The sequence below is a fragment of the Pelodiscus sinensis genome, chromosome 22, assembly GCF_052426305.1.
Source record: "Pelodiscus sinensis isolate ZL-2025 chromosome 22, ASM5242630v1, whole genome shotgun sequence".
NCBI lineage: Eukaryota > Metazoa > Chordata > Testudines > Trionychidae > Pelodiscus > Pelodiscus sinensis.
The window spans coordinates 20,766,768-20,786,859 of record NC_143073.1 but is presented as its reverse complement, the minus strand read 5'-3'; the positions used below and the strand labels follow the sequence as shown (position 1 = coordinate 20,786,859).

The 20,092-nt window shown below is 64.2% G+C and overlaps 2 protein-coding genes across 13 annotated transcripts in view; both read right to left on the bottom strand.

The window, feature by feature from the left end:
• Window positions 1-8,785, bottom strand: part of ARHGAP33 (Rho GTPase activating protein 33) — a 41,273-nt gene extending 32,488 nt beyond the window's left edge. For 2 of the 5 annotated variants that reach the window (XM_075906957.2, XM_075906953.2), the window contains exon 1: window positions 7,423-8,785. Coding sequence is in view for 4 of the 5 variants with exons in the window: in XM_075906953.2 (XP_075763068.2) it covers window positions 7,423-7,641 (219 nt within the window). In the remaining variant the exon portion in view is untranslated. Of the gene's footprint in view, window positions 1-1,054; window positions 1,633-4,037; window positions 4,141-4,263; window positions 4,466-7,422 lie in introns of those variants that run through there. The other 3 variants (XM_075906955.2, XM_075906954.2, XM_075906956.2) reach the window with 3 other exon arrangements.
• A 589-nt stretch (window positions 8,786-9,374) lies between these two features.
• PROSER3 (proline and serine rich 3) overlaps window positions 9,375-20,092 on the bottom strand; it is a 15,379-nt gene continuing 4,661 nt past the window's right edge. For 4 of the 8 annotated variants that reach the window (XM_089772527.1, XM_089772530.1, XM_075906967.2 and 1 more), the window contains 9 exons: window positions 19,656-19,798; window positions 19,414-19,478; window positions 18,397-18,485; window positions 17,896-18,026; window positions 17,569-17,735; window positions 11,652-13,214; window positions 11,108-11,276; window positions 10,226-10,307; window positions 9,375-9,909 (listed from right to left, as the gene is read on the bottom strand). In XM_089772527.1, the coding sequence (XP_089628653.1) occupies window positions 9,852-9,909; window positions 10,226-10,307; window positions 11,108-11,276; window positions 11,652-13,214; window positions 17,569-17,735; window positions 17,896-18,026; window positions 18,397-18,485; window positions 19,414-19,478; window positions 19,656-19,798 (2,467 nt within the window). In that variant the 3' untranslated portion in view covers window positions 9,375-9,851. The remainder of the gene's footprint in view (window positions 9,910-10,225; window positions 10,308-11,107; window positions 11,277-11,651; window positions 13,215-17,568; window positions 17,736-17,895; window positions 18,027-18,396; window positions 18,486-19,413; window positions 19,479-19,655; window positions 19,799-20,092) is intronic. The other 4 variants (XM_075906973.2, XM_075906970.2, XM_089772528.1 and 1 more) reach the window with 3 other exon arrangements.

Genomic DNA, 20,092 nt, shown 5'->3' with positions numbered 1-20,092 from the left:
TCCCTTCCCCCACAAGGGGCCGTATAGGAGACAGCCCCCCCTCACCTCCATGTGGGGGGTGCTACAGCATGTGGGGGGTTACATAACAGCTTCTTGCAATGGCCCAGTTCCTCGCACAGGGACCCAGGAAAAATATAAGATGCCCCCCCACAACCCAGATCCCTTACCTCGCAACCCAGTTGCCCCCCAAATTCCATCCCCCAGCTCAGCTGCCCCTCTTTTCTCCCACCTCATACCTAGCTGCCCTCGGGGAGCTGCTCCCCCATAATCCACCCCCAGCTTAGTTGGCCCCCTTATAACCTACAGCAATAGTTGGGACTTCTCCCCATAGCTCTAGTGTTCCCCCACTTTCCTAACTAGTTGCATCATTTGGGGCTAAGGAGCTCAATATCCCCCACAGACCCCATTCTTTTGCAAAAATGGGGTGCACAACCCTTCCATCTCATGGGGGTCTAAGACTGGGGTGAATCCCCCAAATGCATCTTATTATGCCAAATAATTCCAGGCAGAAAGATGCCAAGACCCCAAAATACAAAACGACAGTTGATGACAGTTGGCAAAATTATAGTCGCCCCAAATAAAAACTGAGGAGGGAAAAAGGCACCCCAAAACACCTACAGTGTGGGAGTGGGACTGCAACTCTGAGCATTTCTGGGGATGATTCCCCTGCCCCCAAAAGCAGATTCTGAGGTGTGGGGATGTTGGAACTGGGGTTCCCTGCAAAATTGCCCCGTACAGAAAGGGGCAGGGTGCCCACTGTGGGGGTGGGGATCCCCCACAATCTTCATAGTTAGGGAGACGTTTGGGGAGAAGACACCCCTAAAAATCCATAGTCCCTCCCCACTTGGGGAGGCCCTGAAGGGGGATTAAGGTGCATGGGAGGGAACCTTAAATATATAAAGAGACGGGGGGGGGGTGCTAAGGAACAGGTGCATGGGGGTGCATTGGCGCCCGGGCCAGCCGGGAAGGGGGCTGCATTTTGGGGTGGGGAGAAGCAAATGTGGGGGCACGACCCAAGGGGGACCCCCCGCCAGCCCAGACACTCCCCACTTACCACCATTGTGTCTCCGGTCCGCTAGGAGGAGCCGGGGGCGGAGGCGGGGGCCGGAGCCATGCGGAGGGGGGCGGCATCTAGGGGGGGCAGGACCCCATCGGCAGCCCCCGGGAGGGGCGGCCAGCTCCCCACGGCCAGAGGCGAGAGAGGCACAATGGCACACACCGGAGAGCAGCCGGGCTGGGAGCCGCGGAGCGGGGGAAGGAGCCGGGCGGAGGGAGGGGGCGTGGGGGTGGGGACGGAAGGAGCCAGACAGACGGACGGAGGGAGGGGCGTGGGGGGGCGGTGACAGACAGACGGACGGGGGGGGTCTCGCTCTCCGGCAGCCCCCCGTCCCCCCGGGGAAGGACTGACCGGGAAAGGCCCCTGGGGCAGAGGGGGCGAGATACTGGGGTGCCCCCCGGCCCACCCCGGGGACAGGTCCGAGGGGGCGTCCCGCGGGTGGGGGGCTAGAAGGCGCCCCCCGCCTCCGCGCCCGGTGGTACGTTCCCATTGAGATGCAAACGGGCAGAGGCACAATGGGCCGGGCGCCAGCAGCTGGGCACCCGCACAAAGGGGCTTCTGTTAGCCCGGCCGGCGCCCCCCCCCCCGAGAACCCAGGCGTCCCGGCTCCGTCCCCCCCCCCCGCGAGAACCCAGGCGTCCCGGCTCCGTCCCCCCCCCCCCCCCCCGCGAGAACCCAGGCGTCCCGGCTCCCCCCCCCCCCCCCCGCGAGGGAACCCAGGCGTCCCGGCTCCGTCCCCCCCGCGAGGGAACCCAGGCGTCCCGGCTCCGTCCCCCCCGCGAGGGAACCCAGGCGTCCCGGCTCCGTCCCCCCCGCGAGGGAACCCAGGCGTCCCGGCTCCGTCCCCCCCCCCCGCGAGAACCCAGGCGTCCCGGCTCCGTCCCCCCCCCGCGAGAACCCAGGCGTCCCGGCTCCCCCCCCCCGCGAGGGAACCCAGGCGTCCCGGCTCCGTCCCCCCCGCGAGGGAACCCAGGCGTCCCGGCTCCGTCCCCCCCCCCCCCGCGAGGGAACCCAGGCGTCCCGGCTCTCCCCCCCCCCCCGCGAGGGAACCCAGGCGTCCCGGCTCCGTCCCCCCCGCGAGGGAACCCAGGCGTCCCGGCTCCCCCCCCCCCCCCGCGAGAACCCAGGCGTCCCGGCTCCGTCCCCCCCCCCCCCGCGAGAACCCAGGCGTCCCGGCTCCGTCCCCCCCGCCCCCCCCGGCTCTCCCCCCCCCCCTCCGCGAGGGAACCCAGGCGTCCCGGCTCTCCCCCCTCCCCCCGCGAGGGAACCCAGGCGTCCCGGCTCCGTCCCCCCCGCGAGGGAACCCAGGCGTCCCGGCTCCGTCCCCCCCGCGAGGGAACCCAGGCGTCCCGGCTCCCCCCCCCCCCCCGCGAGAACCCAGGCGTCCCGGCTCCGTCCCCCCCCCCCCCCCGCGAGAACCCAGGCGTCCCGGCTCCGTCCCCCCCGCGAGGGAACCCAGGCGTCCCGGCTCCGTCCCCCCCGCGAGGGAACCCAGGCGTCCCGGCTCCGTCCCCCCCCCCCCCGCGAGGGAACCCAGGCGTCCCGGCTCCGTCCCCCCCGCGAGGGAACCCAGGCGTCCCGGCTCCGTCCCCCCCCCCCCCGCGAGGGAACCCAGGCGTCCCGGCTCCCCCCCCCCCCCGCGAGGGAACCCAGGCGTCCCGGCTCCGTCCCCCCCGCGAGGGAACCCAGGCGTCCCGGCTCCCCCCCCCCCCCCCCGCGAGAACCCAGGCGTCCCGGCTCCGTCCCCCCCCCCCCCGCGAGAACCCAGGCGTCCCGGCTCCGTCCCCCCCGCGAGGGAACCCAGGCGTCCCGGCTCCCCCCCCCCCTCCGCGAGGGAACCCAGGCGTCCCGGCTCTCCCCCCTCCCCCCGCGAGGGAACCCAGGCGTCCCGGCTCCGTCCCCCCCGCGAGGGAACCCAGGCGTCCCGGCTCCCCCCCCCCCCGCGAGGGAACCCAGGCGTCCCGGCTCCGTCCCCCCCCCGCGAGAACCCAGGCGTCCCGGCTCCGTCCCCCCCGCGAGGGAACCCAGGCGTCCCGGCTCCGTCCCCCCCCCGCGAGAACCCAGGCGTCCCGGCTCCCCCCCCCTCCCCCCCTCCCCCCCCCCCCGCGAGGGAACCCAGGCGTCCCGGCTCCGTCCCCCCCCCCCCCGCGAGGGAACCCAGGCGTCCCGGCTCCGTCCCCCCCGCGAGGGAACCCAGGCGTCCCGGCTCCCCCCCCCCACGAGGGAACCCAGGCGTCCCGGCTCCGTCCCCCCCCCCCCCCCCCCGCGAGGGAACCCAGGCGTCCCGGCTCCCCCCCGCCACCGGGAGTCCCAGAGCCCTGTTAGGGTGGGTCTCCCTGGAGATGTGGGGTGCCCCATGTCACGGTGTGGGCAGGCGTCTTCCCAGCTCAGGGCACAGCAGTAACCGGCCCTTCCCCTCCAGACTGACCCCTGGCTCCCACCGGCATGTGGGTCAGGACAGGGGTCATTACAGGAGGGTGTGGGGGTGTCAGTCCAGGGCATTCGGCGTGGGGAGGGGACTTCAGAAGTGCAGGCAGGAGACTTCATGGGGGGAGGGTTTGGGGCATAAGGGACAGTGGGGGGTGATTAGGGTGAAGGTGGGGGAGGGGAGCAAGGGATGGGCATGGCCCAGGTTTTCCACATAGGGCTGTGGGTTGGGGTCTGTGGCTGTGTGTGATGGGTGGAGGGTATGGGGGGGTTGGGGGAGCTGTGCCGGGTAAAGGGGGATTGTGTGAGCCAGCTGAGGGAGTCCCTGCCACCACTGCTGGGGGATGGGCCTGCTTTGTGTGTGTTGGGGGGGGACTGTCTGGGAGGACTCCTTGGGAGGGGGGTTGCATATCTGGGTGAAGGCAGAGAATTTGGGGGGCTGTATGTTGGAGGTAGGTGGAGATCAGGGAGCAGGCAGTTCCCACCCCCACCCCAGCATTTGCTGTGCCCTCCCTGACCCTGGGAGGTGTTGAGTTTCCTTTCTGCTCCCTACCATGGAGAGGGAGCGCAGGCGGGGCATCCACTTGGGATGGCTGTTGTCCATTGAGGAGAATCGGCGCAGCACATGGGGCTCCATGATGGGGGGGCTGGAAACCCTGAGCCAGGGAGTGGAGAGAGGGGGTTAGTGGTGTGGTCCAGATGTGACCAGAATTCCTGCCACATGGGGATACTAGTGAACCACCCCCCTGTGGCCTCATGTGTGGCTGTTCCTGACTGACCTGTCCCAGAGGTGGCTGCCCCTCAGCACCGGGCAGGTTGTGTCTGTGCAGTGTTATGTGTGGCTGTTCCCAGCTGAAGGCCCCACCCCCCCAGAGGTGGCTGCACGTCAGTGTTGGGTGAGCATCTCCAGAGGTCCAAGCTGCCTGGATCAGATCTGGTTGCTCCTCCTGCAGATGCTGCTTCTGCTTCCTGCTGGCTGTCCTGTTTGGAAACCACAGCAGGAAGTGGCTGGGGGCCAAACACTGAGCTGAGAGTGAGGAGGATGGGGAGGGGGGAGGCTGACAAGCCTGTGCTCATGGCGGAGATCCCCATGTGCACACTCACAAGCCCCATGCCAGTGCCTCCATATCGTGCATGCTGGCGTGGACCCTGTGCACCTACCGCCCTGGGCACACACCTGTGCCCTGCGCATGAGGCTAGTCTTCCCCCACTGTGCACCTCCCCACCCCCAGGCCTTTTTCACTGGGCCCCTGCACAGCTGTCCTCTTTATCGGTATTCCAGCACTGCTGGCTACACCACTGGCTCACCCAGCGCTGAGACGTAGTCACCCCTGAGGCAGGGCAGCCAGATGTAATGCTACCAGGGATGGCTCACCCAGAGAAGAGATGCAGCCACCTCTGGGGTGTAGCAGCTGGAGAAGAGCCGCCCAGCCGCACCACAGTGGGGCCAGCCTGACTGCAAGGGGAGCGCCCCCCTGCATCGATCTGTCACTCTGCTCCCTGTAGTCCCTGGCTGCGCTGGAGGCTTCCCAGCTGTCAGCTCAGCACAGGGCCAGCCTTGGCTGGCGGGAGACTTGCTGATCAGGGCCAGGCCAGCAGCTCTGTGGGGCTCTGCCAGGTGCGTCCATGGGTCAATCCCACGGTCATGGGTGCTGCAGCCTCTGGGCCAAGCTCGGAGATAGGTCAGAGGGCAGCACCTCCTGGCACAAGCTGGATCAAGGCCAGTGCCACCTGAAGAAAGGCCCCAGTCCCACGGCTGGCTGCCAGATTCTCAGCTGAGGGCTGCTCTGTCGCCTACAGTGTGGTCTTTGGCTTGGCTGGGCCCATGTCCCGCAGCCCCTCAGCTTACCCAGGCCGCTACAGTGTCTGGCCTGAGTGGTTGGGATAGAGGCTGCCTGGGTCTGCCCTGGAGGGAGCTACCCTGTCCCTCATGATCTACAAAGCCCAGTGCCCCCATATTCCTGACACCCATTGGCTGGGGAGCAAGACCGTGTCTCTGACAAGGACCCAGACAGGAATGAGGGGGGCAGGCCCTGTGTAAAATGTGGGGTGCTGTAGCACCCCCAGTTCCCATGCCCATGGACCTTGGCTGCAGCAGTTGCAAAGACTGGGGGGGGGGGGCAGAAGGAAGAGAGGCAGAGGGGGAAGGGTGGGAAAGGAGAGCACAAAACACACTTCCCCTGCTCAGGGCCTGCTGCCAGCTGGGGTGGGGCTTTCCCAGGAGGATGGGGGAGGAAGGATCCCTGCATGGGGAGGGGCTGGGGCCCAGCGAGTGACAGATCCACGGAGCGGGGGCTCAGTCCCCACAGCAGGGAGCAGCACACAGAGCTGGGCTCCCTCCAATATTCCCTCTAGTCTTTTCCATCCACGTGCAGATTTTTTTCATCTGTGGAACAAATGTTGTTATATGCACCAAGGCATTGTGTGACTGTGCACCACACAGACCTAGCTGGGGGCACTCTGCTGGGCTGCACAGTATTGGAATCTCTCCTGAGTTGCCACACAAGTGCTCAGCTTACAGGGAACCCTGCTCCTCCCCAGCATGGATGGGGGGGGGGTTGCAGTGTTCCCCCTCCCCCCCACACCGTGACAGCAGTGGTCTAGGGAACCAAGAAACTGCAGCAGGACCCAGAGCTGCCAGGCAGGCAGCTGGGGTGGGGGCTGGACAGACCCCTGGCTGGGGGCATGGACAAATGGGGGAGAGGAATGGAGGGGGGGGAATGGGGAGGGTAGATCGGTTCACAGGACAGGGTGGAGCAGTGGGAAGATGGGGGGACATGTAAGGGGCAGGGTAGATCAGTGGGCAGCTGCACCCACCTGATGCAAACAGCGCCTGGCCACCCATCGCTGCCCCTGGAGTGGAGGCGGGTACCTACGCTGTCATGGCAAGCACGCTGGTTGGCGCAGCAGCAGCAAGTGGCCATCAGCCATTAACCAGGCACTTTGCACTTGGTCTCTCTGAACTTCCGCTGGTGTCTCCCTGGCTGCTTTGTGGGTTTGCTCAGGCCACTCGGGTTCCAAACCCTGCCCCCCAAAGCGCTGGTGCCCCACCCGGCTAGTGCAGGCCAGACGCCTCACGCCTGCTCACTCTGCCCTTGGCCCCGAACCCAGAGCCAGGCCTGATCCTCCCACTTACTGCCGCCACCCACATTGCCCCTGGGCATGGGCCCCAGTCCCCAGCACACACCTCAGGCTGCACAGCCCCAGGAGCCCTCCAGCAGCCTCACTGAAGGGGAGATCGCTCCTGTCTGATTTCCACCCCCACCCCCCGAGGCTGGGGCCCTGTCAGAGGAGCGGGTCAGGGTCCGGATTTGTTCTGGACAAACCCATGTGCCCCAGCAGGTCACATCTCATCTCCCCACCTGCTGGGGCCTGACAAGGGGAGTGCTGGGTCTCAGGAGGAGACCTAGGAGCTCCTGGGTTGTCCCTGGGCACTATAAGTGCAGCGATTCCCTTTGCAGACCTTGGGGCCAATTCCCTCCCCCCCAGAGATGGAGGGGCTCTACAGAGGGGTAGGATGGATGGATAGGTGGGCGGAGGGGTACATGGGGAAGGAGTGGGTGGCAGAATGAATGGAGGGACGTGGGGGAGGGTTGGCTGGAGGGGTGCAAAAGGTTGTGTAGAGAGGGGCAGAAGGCTGGCCAGATGGCAGGCAGAGCCCCAGAGCAAGGGGCCAAAGGGGAGGTGAAGGGGCAGGAGGCCAGGCAGGCACAGCCCCGGGGCAGACAGCGCAAAGGGGTGCAGGTGACAGCCCAGACAAGCGGGGAGCAGCCAGGAAGCGACAGCGAGGGAGGGACCCCTTTGAACAATTGCGTCAGGATCCCTTGGACTCAGGTGGTGTTTCCGCCCCCTGGGGACTCTGCAGTTGGCGCTGCCCAGCATATGGGACCCAGGCCCCCAGTGAGATCCCCCAGGCCCAAGCAGTGCAGCCCCCCTACCTGTGGGGGCTCAGCGCCCGTGTCCAGGAGTGCCGGGGGCTCCAGCATGGGGCCTGAGGGCTCTGGCGAGCTATGACTCTGAGCTGCCTCAGTCCGCCCTGTGCAGGAAGTTGGAACCCACAGGCTAGCCCACATTTTCGTGCTGCGAAAAGGGGAAGTCGAGCTGCTGATGGGTTCCTCCCGGGCTGCCTGCAGGGAGCCGCCCCAGACACCCTGCATGCTGCAGGCAATGGCAGCACCAGCTGGGGATGTTCAATAGTGGTTGGGAAGCGAAGCAAGTAGGTGATGGAATGGCTGTGGACTCCTCAATCCGTCCATAAGGGGCTCACTGTAGCTCTGCTTCAGAAAGGGAAGAACCGCCAGGCTCTTACTGCATTTCAAAAGCAGAGCCACAGCGTCTGGCACCCTGCTCACGCCCCTTCTCTGCTGCGCCTCTGCCCCCAGAGATGGTGCTGTGGGCTTTTAAGCCAGCTCCTGCTCCTCCCCCTTGCTGCCTCTGATACAGCAAGTGGGAGGGAACCCACCAGTCGAGTAGTGACTCAATTACCTGCTAAGCCTAGACTTATTGGGTAGTGGACCAATTGCTTACATCTCTAGTGCCAGCACAATGGCCCTGAGCCGCCCTGGGGCCAGTCCCACCAGTTAGAACACCAATGGGGACTGCACGTCAGGATTGGGGGGCACTGGCAGGACTGGTGGGGAGAGTCTGGGGTGGCAAGGGGCTATGAGTTGGGAGGCACTGGCAGAGAAGGCAGGCTGGGAAAACAGAAGACTGCGGGTTGGGATGGAAGCATTGGCAGCATGCAGGGGAAGGTGTCTGGGATAACAGAGGGCTATGGGATGGGATTGGGGGAATTGGCAGGGGAGGGAGTCTGGGATAACGAGGCTGTGGGATGAGATTGGGGGCACTGGTAGGGTGGGGGGAAAGGAGGCTGGAATAACAAAGGGCTATGGGATGAGATTGGGAGCACTGGTAGGGGAGGGAGTGTGGAATAACGGGGCTGTGGGATGAGATGGGGGCACTGGTGGGGGAGGGAGTGTGGAATAACGGGGCTGTGGGATGAGATGGGGGCACTGGTGGGGGAGGGAGTCTGGGATAACGGGGCTGTGGGACAAGATTGGGGGCACTGGCAAGCAGGGGGAAGGAGGCTCAGATGGCAGGGGGCTGTGGGATGGGATTGCGGTCACTGGCAGAGCAGGGGGAGGAAGGCTGGCAGCCGTGGGGCTGGGAATTGCCCCCACTTCCTCCCCAGTGTTGCTGGCTCCTATTTCCTGTTTGCAGGCCACTGGGGTGAAGCACTGGGAGCCTAATTTAGCCTCCAGCTCACGCTCACTCACTTCCTGATCACGGGCTGAGCCAGGCCCAGCCCAGAGTGTTGGGGGCAGGGCTCACTCTGCTGGACTGGGGCAGCAGAGAATCCCCCTCTCCTGCCAGAGGGACAGGGTACAGGACACAGTGAGGTGGGTGCACAGGTACACAGGCTGCTCCCCAGCAGAGGTCAGTGTTGCCCACTAGCCAGTTCCCCCAGCAGCACGGCCCCGGCAGGATGCGGTTGCCATGGGCAGGGGACAGGAAGTGGGGCCCCTGGCTCTGCAGTGTCCTGTGGGGTGGGCAGCACACAGACGTCCATTGAGCACTGGTCACACAAAGGGCTGATTATGAGGGGCTGAGGGAGCCAGGAGCTGGCACTCACCAGCCTGACATGGGCGCTGGCTCCAGGCCAGGGAGAGCCAGAGTGGGGTAGGCTGCGGGGTCTGGGTAGGGCACCAGGCTGCCTCACCTGGGGGCAGGACAGGGTGAGGCATGGGGCTTTCACACTAGGGAGCACGAGCTCTTCAGGGGGCAAAATGCCTAAAGGGGAAAGTCCCCAGACCCCTTTCCCTGCCCTCCAGAACCCACCCGCTAGGCCCCCGCATCATATCACAGAACTGGCAGCAGCGAGCCCAGCCTGGCCAGCAGCAAACCCGCTTTTATTAGCTTTCCTCTCAGCACACAGCAAAACCGTCACCTGCTGGCCAGGGAACTGCCACCCTCCGTGCCTGTTCTCCAGTGACCCTGCTGGGCCAGGTGCTCAGCACCCCCCTCCGTCGGGCCGGACGCTCCCCCACTCAGCCAGCCAGTGGGCCAGCTCACCCCACAGCCTCTGCTTCCACCCTGCTCCCCACAGAGCCTGCTGCTGGGCCACAGAGCATTCAGCCTGAACCCCTAACAGTGACCCTCCCCAAGGGGCGTGGCAGAGGTGCAGGTGCTGCTAGGCAGCTTATCTGGCCTGAGGGGAGCTGGCCAATTTGCCCGCCCCTGGCTCTGGGCTGGCTCTGCCCCAAGGTAGGGGCACGTGGGCTCCCAGCTTGTTGCCTTGGTTCAGGATGCTGTTACTGGCCCCCAAGGCCAACTCTAGACAGAGCAGAGCCGGGAGACCCAGAGCCCCTCAGCAGGGATGTCTGGGCGGCTGAGATACCAGCTGGGACACTGCGATGTCGACAGCCCTGGAGGGTGAGAGAGCACAAATTAGCACTGAGCATGCCCAGACAGCTCTGTGTGCTGGGCAAGCCAGCTGGGCGACTGCCCCATGTAACTCCCCATGGAGACAGCTCAGCTGATGCGGAGGTGCAACCAGCTCTGGGCAGGGCAGCTGGGCAACAGCTGCATATAATACCCCTGGAGACAGCCCAGCTGGCCCGGAGATGCAAGAGGGCATGTTTGTCTGAGTCTGCCCATGGGCACAGCTTGAGTCTGCCAGCTACCCTGCCCGCACCCAGCCCATGCCCCACAGCACCCCTAGTGTCATGCCAGGTTAGTTACCAGAGCTGGCTGCGCAGATTTTCCCGCTGGCCCCGCAGCAGCTGCAGCAGCGGATCCTCTTCAAACTCAGCACCATCCGATTCTGGGGGTGAGAGAACCCAGCTCACACCCCGCCAAGCCACTCCCATTCCTCCTGCCTTGCTCAGACCCACCCGTACCCCCTACACTGTGCCAGGCCCCTCCCATCCCTCCTGCCCTGCTCAGACCCACCCCTACCCCTACACTGTGCCAGGCCCCTCCCATCCCTCCTGCCCTGCTCAGACCCACCCCTACCCCTACACTGTGCCAGGCCCCTCCCATCCCTCCTGCCCTGCTCAGACCCACCCCTACCCCCTACACTGTGCCACTCCCATCCCTCCTGCTCAGACCCACCCACCCACACACACACACATCCCGCCAAACCCCTCCCATCCCTCCTACTCAGACCCCCCCACACTCCGCCAAGCCACGCCCACACCTCCTGCCCTGCTCAGACCCAACCATACCCCCTACACTGTGACAGGCCCTTCCCATCCCCCCTGTTCAGACCCCCACACACACCCCGCCAGGCCTTTCCAAACCCTCCTTCCCCACTCAGACCCATCCCTACCTCCCCACAGGCCCCTCCCATCCCTCCTGCTCAGACCCACCCCATCCAGGTCCCTCCAATCCCTCCTGCCCCCACTCAGATCCACCCCTACCCTGCTCAGGTCCCCCAAATCCCACTTGTCCTTGCTCAGAGCCCAGCAAGATCCCTAACCCCCAAGATCCAGTTCAGTTCCCCCTGCCCCCAGCTGCACATGCCTAGAACCCTCCCCAGCCCAGCACCCCTCCCCCCACACCTTGAAATGAGACCTCCCCACTGAGCCCCTCTCCCCCGCAGGTTGCCAGCCTCCCCCTCACCTTCCGCCTCCTCCAGCAGCTGAGCTGCCAGGTGCAGCAGCTGTGGGTGCTGGGAGCCAGGGGCCGGGAGTTCTGCTGCAGTGCCCTGCTCTGGAGGGGAGACGGCTCCCTGCCCTGACTGGTGTCCCTTGGTGGTGACCAGCGGGGAGAACAGCCTCTCAGAGATCACCTGGGAAAGAGAGATGGGGGGGGGGGGGGGTTAACCTGCCCTGCTCCCTGCAGCCAGCACCACCACCCCACAGCTATTCCCCCCCCCCCCCCGGCAGCACCCCCTGCTGGGAGGCCAGATGCTCCCCCCACACACCCAATACCCCTCCCCCCCATAGCACCTTCTGCTGGGAAAGGAGCTCCCTCCACTGCCCGGGCCCTCCTGCTCCCCACAATCAGTACCCCACTGCAGCCTTGGGAAAAGCACTCCCCTCCCCCCTCGACAGTGATCCCTGCTGGGAAAGGTGCTTCCCCCCCGCCCCCCCACAGCCCCTCTGCTAGGAAAGGCACTCCCCTCCCCATCCCTCTCACAGCCAGCTCTCCCTGGGCACCACACCTGTCCCAGGGCACTGTGGAGAGGTGATTCTGCCTTCCTAGCCCTCCTCTTCTGGCTGGAGGCAGCCTCTGGCTTCAGGACAACTCTGCCTTGTGACAGCTCAGGCTTGGAAAGTGGCTGGGTCTCTTTAGATACGTGTTGTGCCTTCCTCCTGGTCCAGGTTCCCCGACGAGCATCCTGGGAGCCGGGCCCCTGCGCCAGCCCCGTTCCTCGCTGAGCATCCTGGGAGCCGGGCCCCTCCACCGGCCCCGTTCCTCGCTGAGCATCCTGGGAGCCGGGCCCCTCCACCGGTCCCGTTCCTCGCCTAGCATCCTGGGAGCCGGGCCCCTGCGCTGGCCCCGTTCCTCGCCTAGCATCCGGGGAGCCAGGCCCCTCCACTGGCCCCGTTCCTCGCTGAGCATCCTGGGAGCCGGGCCCCTCCACCGGCCCCGTTCCTCGCTGAGCATCCTGGGAGCCGGGCCCCTCCACCGGCCCCGTTCCTCGCTGAGCATCCTGGGAGCCGGGCCCCTCCGCCGGCCCTGTTCCTCGCCGAGCATCCTGGGAGCCGGGCCCCTCCGCCGGCCCCGTTCCTCGCCGAGCATCCTGGGAGCCGGGCCCCTGCGCTGGCCCCATTCCTCGCCGAGCATCCTGGGAGCCGGGCCCCTCCACCGGCCCCGTTCCTCGCCGAGCATCCTGGGAGCCGGGCCCCTCCGCCGGCCCCGTTCCTCGCCGAGCATCCTGGGAGCCGGGCCCCTCCGCCGGCCCCGTTCCTCGCCGAGCATCCTGGGAGCCGGGCCCCTCCGCCGGCCCCGTTCCTCGCCGAGCATCCTGGGAGCCGGGCCCCTCTGCTGGCCCCATTCCTCGCTGAGCATCCTGGGAGCCGGGCCCCTCCACCGGTCCCGTTCCTCGCTGAGCATCCTGGGAGCTGGGCCCCTCCGCCGGCCCCGTTCCTCGCCGAGCATTCTGGGAGCTGGGCCCCTCCGCCGGCCCCGTTCCTCGCCGAGCATCCTGGGAGCCGGGCCCCTCCACCGGTCCCGTTCCTCGCTGAGCATCCTGGGAGCTGGGCCCCTCCACCGGTCCCGTTCCTCGCCGAGCATCCTGGGAGCTGGGCCCCTCCGCCGGCCCCGTTCCTCGCCGAGCATTCTGGGAGCCGGGCCCCTCCACCGGTCCCGTTCCTCGCTGAGCATCCCGGGCGCTCCACCTCTCTGCAGCTCCTCCTCCATCTCCCTCAGGCTGTGGTGTGCTGGAGGGGGTGGCAGCAGGTGCCAGCTGCCCCAGGAGGGAGACTGGCATGGGGCTCTGCCCCACAACTGGCTCCATACTCAGGAAAGGCACCTCCAGGGAGTGCCCCACCCCGTGGAGAAGTGTGGTGGGTCCTGGTGCCCACTCTGGGCCAGATCTCACTTCTGGCTGGGCAGCAGGTGCTGGGAATGTGGTGCCATCGCCACTCCGCCATGCCATCCCATCTGGCAGCAGCCCCGGGCCAGGACGTCCTGTGCACGCCCTCTCGCTCTGCAGGAGTAAGTGGAGAGGGGGGCTGAGGAAGGGGTATTGCCTGGAATAACGTAAGCGTTTCCACAGCTCCTGCCATTAAAAACACAAATGTTTGTGCATCATCACGGGATCATCCGTGACTTCGCTGGGAGACGCCCTGACGGGAAGCCTGGGAAATGCTCCATGCTTGAGGCACTCTGAGCCAATGGGCCGGCCAGCCCCAGCTCACCAGGGTCTCGGGGACCGTTAGGAAGCACCCTCTGGAGCCACTCAAGGAGAAACCCGCTGTCGGCTGCTCCCCTGGAGTGGGAAGCCCAGCCTAGGGGTGCCATGCTGGACAAGGAATCACCTAGGCTATGTCTACACTGCAGAGTTTTTGAGCAAAAACTCGCAGAACATCCACACTACAAGCAAGAAAAAGTACAGCCGAGCATCAGAAGACAGGGCTTTTTGCACAAGAGTTATTCTTCTTTCTACGAGGAATAAGCCTTTTTGCGCAAGAGCTCTTGTGCAAAAAGGCATGTGTGGATGGACAACAGGGGTTTCTTGTGCAAGAAACCTCTATTGGAAAAGGCACAGGTGCTCTGATGGCCATTCTGTGAATGGCCATTACAGCTTCCTTGTGCAAGAGCAACCATGGCAGTGTGGATGCGCTCTTGCACAAAAGCACATGGCAGCGTGGATGCGCTCTTGCACAAAAGCACATGGCAGCGTGGATGCGCTCTTGCACAAAAGCACATGGCAGCGTGGATGCGCTCTTACACAAAAGCACATGGCAGCGTGGATGCGCTCTTGCACAAAAGCACATGGCAGTGTGGATGCGTTCTTGCACAAAAGCACATGGCAGCGTGGATGCGTTCTTGCACAAAAGCACATGGCAGCGTGGATGCGCTCTTGCACAAAAGCACATGGCAGCGTGGATGCGCTCTTGCACAAAAGCACATGGCAGCGTGGATGCGCTCTTACACAAAAGCACATGGCAGCGTGGATGCGCTCTTGCACAAAAGCACATGGCAGCGTGGATGCGCTCTTGCACAAAAGCACATGGCAGCGTGGATGCGCTCTTGCACAAAAGCACATGACAGCGTGGATGCGCTCATGTGAGAACATTTTGCGGAAGATCTCTTCCACAAAAAGTTCTTGTTCAAGAAACCTGAAGCGCAGACGTAGCCCCCATCTGGCCCAACATAACCTGACCTGAGAACTGCCCTGAAGAACCCCTTGAGCTGCGTGGGACGGGGGAAACTGTCATGTTTTCATGCCGATGCGTGCCTCAGTTTCCCCTGTATATAGCATGGCTTCTTGGCTGGGGGAGAGATGTGTGGAAGTGGGCCCATGTTTCCTCTGAATACTGGGTGGCTACGTCTACACTGGCCCCTTTTCCGGAAGGGGCATGTAAATTTCACTAGTCGTCGTAGGGAAATCCGCGGGGGATTTAAATATCCCCCACGGCATTTAAATAAAAATGTCCGCCGCTTTTTTCCGGCTTTTAAAAAAGCCGGAAAAGAGCGTCTAGACTGGCCCCGATCCTCCGGAAAAAGTGCCCTTTTTCGGAGGCTCTTATTCCTACTTTGAAGTAGGAATAAGAGCCTCCGGAAAAGGGCACTTTTTCCGGAGGATCGGGGCCAGTCTAGACGCTCTTTTCCGGCTTTTTTAAAAGCCGGAAAAAAGCGGCGGACATTTTAATTTAAATGCCGCGGGGGATATTTAAATCCCCCGCGGATTTCCCTACGACGACTAGTGAAATTTACATGCCCCTTCCGGAAAAGGGGCCAGTGTAGACATAGCCGGTGTGTCTCAGCCTGCCCCAGGTGTCACTTAAGTGTGTCAGGGCAGGGGGGTGGGAAGGGGTTGTGATCCTCACAGAGACCTGGCAGGCTGAAGAGAAGGGCCCATGCTGTATTCTGGGAACTGATGGCTTGGAGTGCCAGAGCGGGAGAGAGAAGGGTCAGTCTCCCAGCTGGGGGGGTGGAGCCCAGAGCTCTGGCAGGTACTCGAGTTCTGTGCTAACAAGCTCTGCTCTCCGTGTGTTCCCCACGACTAACCCGTGGGGGTGCAGAGCCTAGAGGTGCAAGCAGACCAGGGCTGAGTACGCCAAGGTCGGCCCTAGGAAGCACCAGCCAGAGGAGACACTGCACCGGACTGGGCTGAGCCTTCTTCAGAGCAGCAAGACGAACTCTGGGCACATTTGCTCTCAGGGTGGGCTGGGCGAGGAGACAAAGGGTGCCCGGGCTACTCCAACTGCCAGAGGCAGCTCTGCATCCATGGAAAATCCCAGAGACACGGCTAAGCAGGAGGCTGCAGCCCAAAGAGAGACAGCCCCGCCTCTCCACGGGGAGCGGAGCAGAGACCTGGCCCTGGGAGAGGATGGTGCGAGGTGGGGCTGCCGGAGGGACCTGGCCAAGGGGGCGGGCTCACTCTAGCGTGGCTGGGCTTGGGGAAGACGCGCCTGTGTTTCAACTCTGAGCTCTCTGCACTGGCCTGAGGCCCACCCAGGCACCAGCCGAGCTCGATGGAGGAGCGGAGCGAGCTGCAGGCGCGGCGCTTCGCAGGGACTGTTCCCGTGTTCAGCCAGAGCACCCCCCCCCCCAATCTAAGAGCTGGGGGCGATGGGGTTCCTGGGTTACTTTACCCTCATCTCCTTCCCAGGCTGCCCTGCTGTAGCCCCCCGTCCCACCCATGTGCGGCGTCAGCACCCAGGAGCCCATACAGATGCTGGTGGACAGGTGAGTCTGTTAAGCTACAGACCCAGGCTGCACAGCCTACGGCCAGCTAACTGAGTGGCCCAGACTAGTCCCACTCAGCCTAGTTTCTAATCCCTGAGTCCTTCTCGGGTCCCCACCAATTTACCCCTCGAGCGGCAGGCAGAGCTGGCCGGGGAGGCCCAGCGTGTGGGCTCCAGACAGGCCAGTGCTGTGGCAGGGCGGACAGGGAATACACTGCACAGGGGAGCCTTTCAGACTAGGGAAGGCAGGAGTGGGATGATACAGGAAGCTCCCTGGCACAAGAGCTGGTGGGGGGAGCGCTGAGCAGGGCTCACACAGACGGCAGGGGGCCCAGGACGAAGGGGGGGTTCTTCGTGTCCTGCGTGAGTGCGGTGGTCTCAGTGCCTGTGTGTAATGAGGGGTGGGAAAGGATTTGCTGTTGCAGAGATCAGGTGTGACCTGGCCTGGCAACCTGGACCCTGGTCTGGAGATGGGGTCCCCAGCTTGGAAGGCAGTCGGCTCTGGCCAGTGGGAGGGGAAAGGGCAGAGGTGAGAGGGCCCAGGTGATCTGTTGACCTGGGACTGAAGACCGAGGGCTGAGGAGGGGCTGCAGGGAGGGGATAGATGGGGATGGCCTGGGGGGGGGGGTCGCTGGGCTGGGAACAGAGAGCAGCCTGTGCCCAGCGAGACGGTGCTGAGAGGGGCCAGGCATGGGGGCCCTGAGAACTGCCTGTGCTGGGGTCAGAGGTGGAACCCCCTGGCCAGGAGGCACTGCAGGCAGAGATGGAGGCATTGCTCCCTCTGGGGTGGAGGCCCACAGGCAGGCATGCTGGAGGCACAGGGAGGTGCGGTCCCAGAGGTGTGAGGAAGCAGGTTTCCCCCTCGTTAGTGTTACCGCTGAGCGTGAGTACTGTGAGTGCCAGGGTTCCCTGCGTGATACACGGGGGAAACAAGGGTGTGTGATTTGTGCCGAGACCCTCAGAGTAGCTGTGGTGAGGTGGGCTTGGCCCCAACTGCCTGCAGTAAGCTCTGCCCCCCGCAACCTGAGCCCAGGAGGGGAATACCAGCAGGAAACACCTGCCCAGGGAAGGAGCAACAGGTGGGCATGAGGGGAGCCAGGCAGCTGGGAGCAGCTCAGTCTCAGCAGGAGGGGCAGAGCCTTGGCTCTCGGCTCCCCGCTCCCCCCGATGGATTTGACTGAACGCTCCTGTTCCCTGTGCTAACCAGCCATGTCCCAAGCTGTCCTGTCAACTGAAACACCCGCTGCACAGGATGGAGCTGAGCTTCCGGCTGTCGGGGGGGGGGGGGGGGGGGGAGGCAAGGCTCCCCACGTGGATGGACTCACTGTGGGGCACTCAGCATGGACAGGGATACTGAATGCTCCCAGCTCAGAACCAAGAAGCCCCATGCAGTGTGAGCCACTTGCCCTGACGACAGAGCTCAGAGAAGAGGCAACTACTCACAGAGCAGTTTCAGAGGGGCCCCCATGGCTCCATGCCAAGGGGAGAGAGTGGACCCCTGAAAAAGACTGCCAGCCTGTGAGTCCAGGACATGTCTTGGCTCCAGGGCGCTTTGATTTGCCCAGCACTTGGGGCAGGACAGCTGGGGATCAGCCACACACAATGCTGCAGTGGGGCAATTCACCCTGTACTGAGATTCAGCCACACAGACGGTTGTACCCCCACAAGCCCTGCTGGGAAATGCAGGTTCCCCGCCCCCCGGCCCTACTCGGCTCCTACCATCCTTGGACTCCAACCCAGCAGAAGCAGCGACGAGCCAGCCTGGCTTGCCTGCTCCATCTTCCGGCGCAATCGCCACTGGAACAGGATGTCGTCCTCTGGCCGAGTGGAAGAAGAGCACTGTGGGAAGCGGGCAGGAGGCCAGCAGGTGGAGGGCAGCAGCCGCCCTGGGGAAAAACAAAGGATGTCATGGGGGGGGGAATGAGAGACAGGGAGCAACCCACCCTAGGGCCTAGAGAGCAAAGGCCCGATGTCTCCCCCTTTCCCCCCAGGGATGGATGGGAGCTAGAATCCCCTAGAGGATAGGCCCTGTGTCTCAGTTCCTACCTGAAGAGGGCTTCGGCAGGGAGAGCTGAGGGGGGCTGGGAAGCGCCTGGTCCAAGTCCGGGGTGCTGTGTGGGGGTGTGGAGCGCAGCCCCTCGGAGCTGACGGGGACAGTGCTGCTCAGGGAGGACTCGCTGCAAGAAGAGCAGGCAAGCTTAGAGGGCAGAGAGTTTGTCCACTGGGAGGCATCTTGCCTCTCCCTAGCGTGCAGGAGGGGCCAGAGGGATACCTGGTGGTGCCCAGCAGTGGGTACTGCAGAGGATGCTGTGTACATGGCAGGCCAGGCAGGGAAGGGGGTGCTCTGGGAGGATACCCAGCAAGGGAGTGCCCAGCCGGGGGTACTGCAGGGGATGTTTTGTACATGGCAGGCCAGGTGGGGAAAGGGGTGCCCCAGAGGGATACCCAGCAAGGGGAGTGCCCAGCAGGGGGTGCTGTGTACTCAGCAGGCTAGGCAGGGAAGGGAGGTGCCCCGGGGGGGTACCAGCCAGGGGGACAGGGCAATACCTTCTCAGCAGCAGCTGTGCGGCTCTCTCCTGCAGGCTGTGGGTGTCAGCGTCAGGTGACTCCAGCAGGGTGGTGTCTGAGGGGCTCCCCTAAAAGACATTGAGCACACAGTGCAGGGAACAACCCATGACCAGACCCTAGGAGGCTGGTAGCACCAGGGACTGTCCTTGCACAGAGCCAGCCAGGGCTCCCCAAGAAGGGCCGGGCAGGGTTCCAGGGGCAAAGGAATCCCCAGAGAGGATAGAAGCTCTGGGGGCAGTATCCTGGGATGGGATGACCCCCAGAGAGGACAGAGGGCCCAGAGCAGGAACTGCCAAAGGGATCTGGCCCACGGGCTGTCCAGGCCCAGACCAACTGACATCACTTTAAGCAGCTGGCTGCTCCCTGTGGCTCTCTGCTCCAGGTGCCAGAGGGGAGAGCAGAGAGCCACTGGGAGCAGCCTGGAACCATGGCTAGCAGGGAGACTGCCTCAGGATTCTGCAGGGCTCCAGGCCAAGAGCTGCCTAAGTAAGCGCCTCCTGGCCAGAGCCTCCCTCTGGCACCCACCACCCTCTCCCTCCCCCAACTCCCCATCCCAAACCTTCTGCCCCCTGCATCCCCTCTTACACCCCTACCCTGGCCCAGAATCCTTTCCTGCACCCCTACCCCCTCCCAGACCCTGCACTCCATACCACAACCCCCTCCTTCACCCAAACTTTCTCCCAGACCACACCTCCCCTCCTGCACCCCAGTCCCCTACTCTGAGAGCTCCCTTCTGCAACCAACCTCTGACCCAGACTCCACACCCCCTCTACAAAAGAGTGCTGCTCTTGACCATTTCCTAAAATCTCAGCGTGGCCCCATCAAAAATTATTGCCCCCTCCCCGGGTCAGGGTAATGGGAGAGGGGGGGATCCCCAAGCAGGTAGCAAGAGGCTGGGCAGGGTTCTGGGGGCTCCTCAAGCCAGCTTGTCCTCTCTCTAGCTATTTGGCTGCCCAGTGCCCCCAAATCTGCCCTCCCTGCAAGTGACATACTGACCTCGGGGCGCAGCGGGGGGCTGGTAAGTGCCCATCCTGGCTCCACCTCTTCCAGCTTGGCACAGTCTAAAGGAGATGGCCTGGATAAAGGAGGGGCCCGGGAACCAACCCGCTCCCCCCCACCAACATGCCTAGGATGCAGAACAGGGGAGGGATATGAACCCTTTAGTCTGAGTGCCCTTCCCCAAATGGGGGCCCTGACCTAGGAAGTGGGGGAGCCCTGACTGTGGGGTGGGGGAGTACCTGGCTTTGCCCTCCCTTTTGGGGTGGAGCTGACGGAGGGAGGAGCTGGCTCCAGCCACCAGAATTCTTTGTTTGGGTGTGCGGGAGGCATCTGGCGCTGGCTGCGGCTGCTCGGCTGCCCATGGCGGAAACGCTCTATGTATCTGTGGGCAAGGAGACAGTGCCAATGGCCACCTGCCCTGCCTGCAGTCAGGCCTAGAACCTGGCTCCCAGCCCCTCTTTCCCAACCACTAGAGCCCACTTGCCTCCCAGAGCTGGCCTAGAGCCCAGGAATCCTGGCTCTCATCCCTCCCCTCCCAAAGCCAGCCTAGAAGCCAGGAGTCCTAGCTCCTAATACCCACCCCCCTTCAACCACTAGCCCCCACTACGCTCCTAGAGCAGGCCTAGAACCCAGGAGTCCTGGCTCCCAGCCCTCCCTGTTCTAATCACCAAGCCCC